Here is a 3,651-nt window from a genome sequence, read left to right on the forward strand (position 1 = left end):
GGCCAGCTTTGCAAGGAGAACCCTGCAGCTCAAGTACAGACCACTAAATTATAATACTAGAACATATTTTGAAAAAGCCTTTTAGCACTAGGCAAGCAATACAAACCAGCCACCACTACATAGCTTGGATGAACAATGTAAGCACTGTAGTGTTTCTCTGGAGACTAGCAGCTTTACAGAAGGAGTAGCAGCACTGGAGACACAGAAGCAACAGCTCCCGGTCCTTTCAGCATCCAGAGAGCCAGTTATCCAAGTTTTGGCAGGGAAGGCAGCCCTTTATGCCAGAAACGCTTCCCTGATTGTAAGCTCACTGCCAGCAGAGCACTGCACATCTGCAAGCTGGGAGGCTTATGCAGAGCTTCCCAGAGCCACACTTCTTCTACCTTTCTAAACACCTCACGTTCAGACAGGCTCCCAGGCCAGCAGACGTGCCAGCAACAGTTAGTCAATTAGGACTTTGTCCTTGGGTCAATAGTAAGGCCCCAGCTTCTCATAGCCTGAATAACTGGGCCACTCAGCAAAGAGGCCATAGGAGCACCGAGGACTCCCAAACTGGTCAAAGGCACCACCGAAGTCAGGGCCTTGTGGGGGGCAGATGGCTTCCTGGGCAGACTTCAGTTCTGATCGTATGATCCTGTAATTAGTGCCCCTGTTGCTGTCCCAGTACACCTTCCCATTGCACTCAAAGGAGATGGCAAACTCTACTCTTTCATGGGATTGAATTCCCTCAGGCAAGCTGATGTCAAAGGAAAACGTGTCCCGATCTGACCCTCCATACGTATCCTTGACATACTGGCATGGGTAATCTACAAAGTTTTTCCAGGTGTCAAACGTCATCCTGATCTTCACAGCCTTTTCAAAAGCGAGGTTCTTCACCTTCACTGTCCCCACAACAGATCGCTCCTTCAGCGTACAGTTTTCAAGGCAGACACAATCTACCTGGAGGCGGTTTCTGAAGTCCAGATAGTCCACAGAGGGCTGAACAAAATCCAGGACAAAGCTGTCCCTCTCCACTGTTGTCAGACCCACAATGTTGTCTATCAGCTCAGTGATGTTGAAAGGAATATCTAATGGGTCATCAAACTCCGAGAACACCTTCACCATCGTCAGAGCAAAGCCTCTGCTATCTGCAAATGACACCCTCTTCTTCACTTTGTTGTGTGTGAAGGAGTTTGCTGCCTCTCCTGGTCCATTCAGCACAGTCTTGCTACTCAGCTGGATGCAGGGCCGCAAGGGCTTGCTTGGCTTTGGAGCAATTTTGCAGGCACACTTCTCTCTTTGTAAAGGTGAAGAGCATAGGTATAGCTGCATTGCTACATCCACAGCCATTGCTTGTTTGTGAGGAAAGTAGTCTAATACTCTGGAAGATGAGAAGAAGGGTTGGTTGATGTTAGAAAAGCATTTTAATACAGCTTTTGCTAGAGAATTGCTACACCACTTCCCCCCTAGCCATCCCAAAGAAACTTGCTTCACTCAACCCTACAAAACTGAAGTACTTGGATGGTGTGACTCCCAGACACAGTGAGAGATGTGCCACAGCAGAAGTGGCAGGACCAAAGCCTGTTGTGCCCTGAATGAGATTTTTCAAACTGTTACAGAGACAGGGTCACCATTTGAAGACACGTGCAGGCACTGTGCTACTAGGCTAACAATAGCAGGCTCCAGAGCATTTCTGACCCAAAGCAAAGCCTGTAGCTCAGTCCTGCTGATGTCCACAAAACCCAGAGATTATCAAATTTGAATACTACATCAAGTACCTCTCCCCAGGGCATCAGATGTTTTTGTAGGAGCAGGAACTCAGTTTGTCACAAGCTGCTGCAGGCAACTAACATCACCTTTCATAAAACCCCAGATGTCTAGTATTTTTAGAGGCCAAAAAGTAATCATTTGGTCGAGCTACATACTTTGCGTTTCACTGTTTCCCAGAATTGTTCTGTCTGAAATGCCTGCAAATGGTGTTGTAAGGATAGCAACAGTCTGATACAGCAGCAGGGCAGAGACTTAGCCAACACTGATCTCCACCTACAGAGGAGCTGCTTTTTTCCCCCTCTACTGCACTTCAAAACAGATGGCAGCTCAGATGGCCCAGCAGGTTTTACTCCAGTGCACAGTTAGCACCTCAAGCCTCTAAAGCGCTTGTGCTGAGCCCCTGCGAAGCTCCTATACAGCCACTTGGCTCTGCCAAACACAACTCACCTACTCAAGGTTGACCAAGCCTGGAGGAAAAAAGCCCTTCCTCCAGAAGGCACAGGCCATGTGCCCCTCCACCACAGCCTCTCCTCCTCGAATGGCCAGCTAGTTTCCTCCAGGGACTCTGCACCCACTCCAGAGCAGCTCCCACCCAGCACCTTGCCAGATGTAGCCCTAGATTTGCCTCTGCAGCCAGGCAGCTCCCAGAACCTCACACCCATCACACCCACTTACACTGAGGTTAGTTAGGCCAGATGCTTTTGGCAGAATCTCTTTGGCCTGGCTCCGGATAAACAGTTGGACAGATTTAATTCACACACCCCCTTCAAGTCAACCATGTTGCAGCTGACCTGAAACACAGTATTCCCTTAATAAAAATCTCCTGTTTGGCTGCAGACCAGGCTCCAAAGCTGCTCCCGCCACACAGAGCAGGGTGAGCCAGCAGCAGCCACGGGACACCGCAGAGCTCTGGCCACCAAAGCCACACACAGCAGCTCTTCATTGCTGCTCCTGCGCCAAGAAAAAGCAAGAGCTACACACTCCAATCCAGTGCTTTAACTGCCCACCCTGCAACACCAGCAGAGCAGCCCTGAGCAAGCCTTCACAGCATCCCTTCAGCAAGGGCATCTGTTCATTCAGAGCACATGTGGCAGGGCTTCCTTCCCAATACACCCACCAGCTAATGCCTTCTGCATTGCCTCCTTCAGCCTCCTTCCAGCTCAAGGGCAGCTGTACAAGTCAGACAGCAGACCCACCTGTCTGCTAACAACATTCTGCTCATCTCTCCCTGGTTTTGCCAAGTTTTTATTCACACACACTTTATATAGGTCATTTCCTCCTTTAAATTAATGCAGCTTCCAATGCTTCCCTCTTACTTGGTCCAGTTGCATCGACATTGCACCTTTTACTAGGGAAATTTATTCAACTGAATTCCCATGCTAATAAAGAACTCAGGTTTCTTGGTAAGCCTTAGTTATTCACTATTTTTAGGATGAAAAAGCACTAAATACCCAGCCTGATTTGCATTACGTGGAACAGGTTGTGTTTTTTTTCAAGAACTATAGTGAGAGCTTTTCATACCTACTACTAGGCTGAGATGTTTGCTTCTAAAGGCTTTCAGCTCATTTGATGCCCCATACATCTTTTTTTTCTCTCTCTTCACAGCCCACTGATGCCCAACTCCCAGACCCAGAGGAAGACTTCCCCTTTCAGGTCTCATGTTGGCTGCCCTGAACTTCAGAAGCTTAGAAGATGGGAGCAGGGAAGTAGTTTAGAGAGCTCACGCAGGAAAGGGAGCTCCAGGAAGGCAGGCAGCCCCTAGCAGGGCCCTGTACAGGTACAGGGGCCGAATCCTGCCCCTCTCAAAAAGGAAGGAGTCAGATTCTGCCTCTGGACATCCTTCCACAGCTTCACCCTCTCCAGAGGAGGATGTCACCGCTGACTATTCCCTCCTTCATTTCC

The 3,651-nt window shown here is 48.9% G+C and overlaps 1 protein-coding gene across 1 annotated transcript; it reads right to left on the bottom strand.

Annotated features, from left to right (window-relative positions):
• Positions 1-347: 347 nt before the first annotated feature.
• On the bottom strand, positions 348-1,362 carry PPP1R3B (protein phosphatase 1, regulatory subunit 3B). Its single transcript, XM_009995880.1, has one exon. It carries the CDS (start codon positions 1,327-1,329, stop codon positions 469-471), a length of 861 nt encoding a protein of 286 aa, XP_009994182.1. The 5' UTR covers positions 1,330-1,362; the 3' UTR covers positions 348-468.
• Between the last annotated feature and the right edge of the window lie 2,289 nt (positions 1,363-3,651).

This window comes from Chaetura pelagica, unplaced genomic scaffold, assembly GCF_000747805.2.
Source record: "Chaetura pelagica isolate M959 unplaced genomic scaffold, ChaPel_1.0 scaffold142, whole genome shotgun sequence".
NCBI lineage: Eukaryota > Metazoa > Chordata > Aves > Apodiformes > Apodidae > Chaetura > Chaetura pelagica.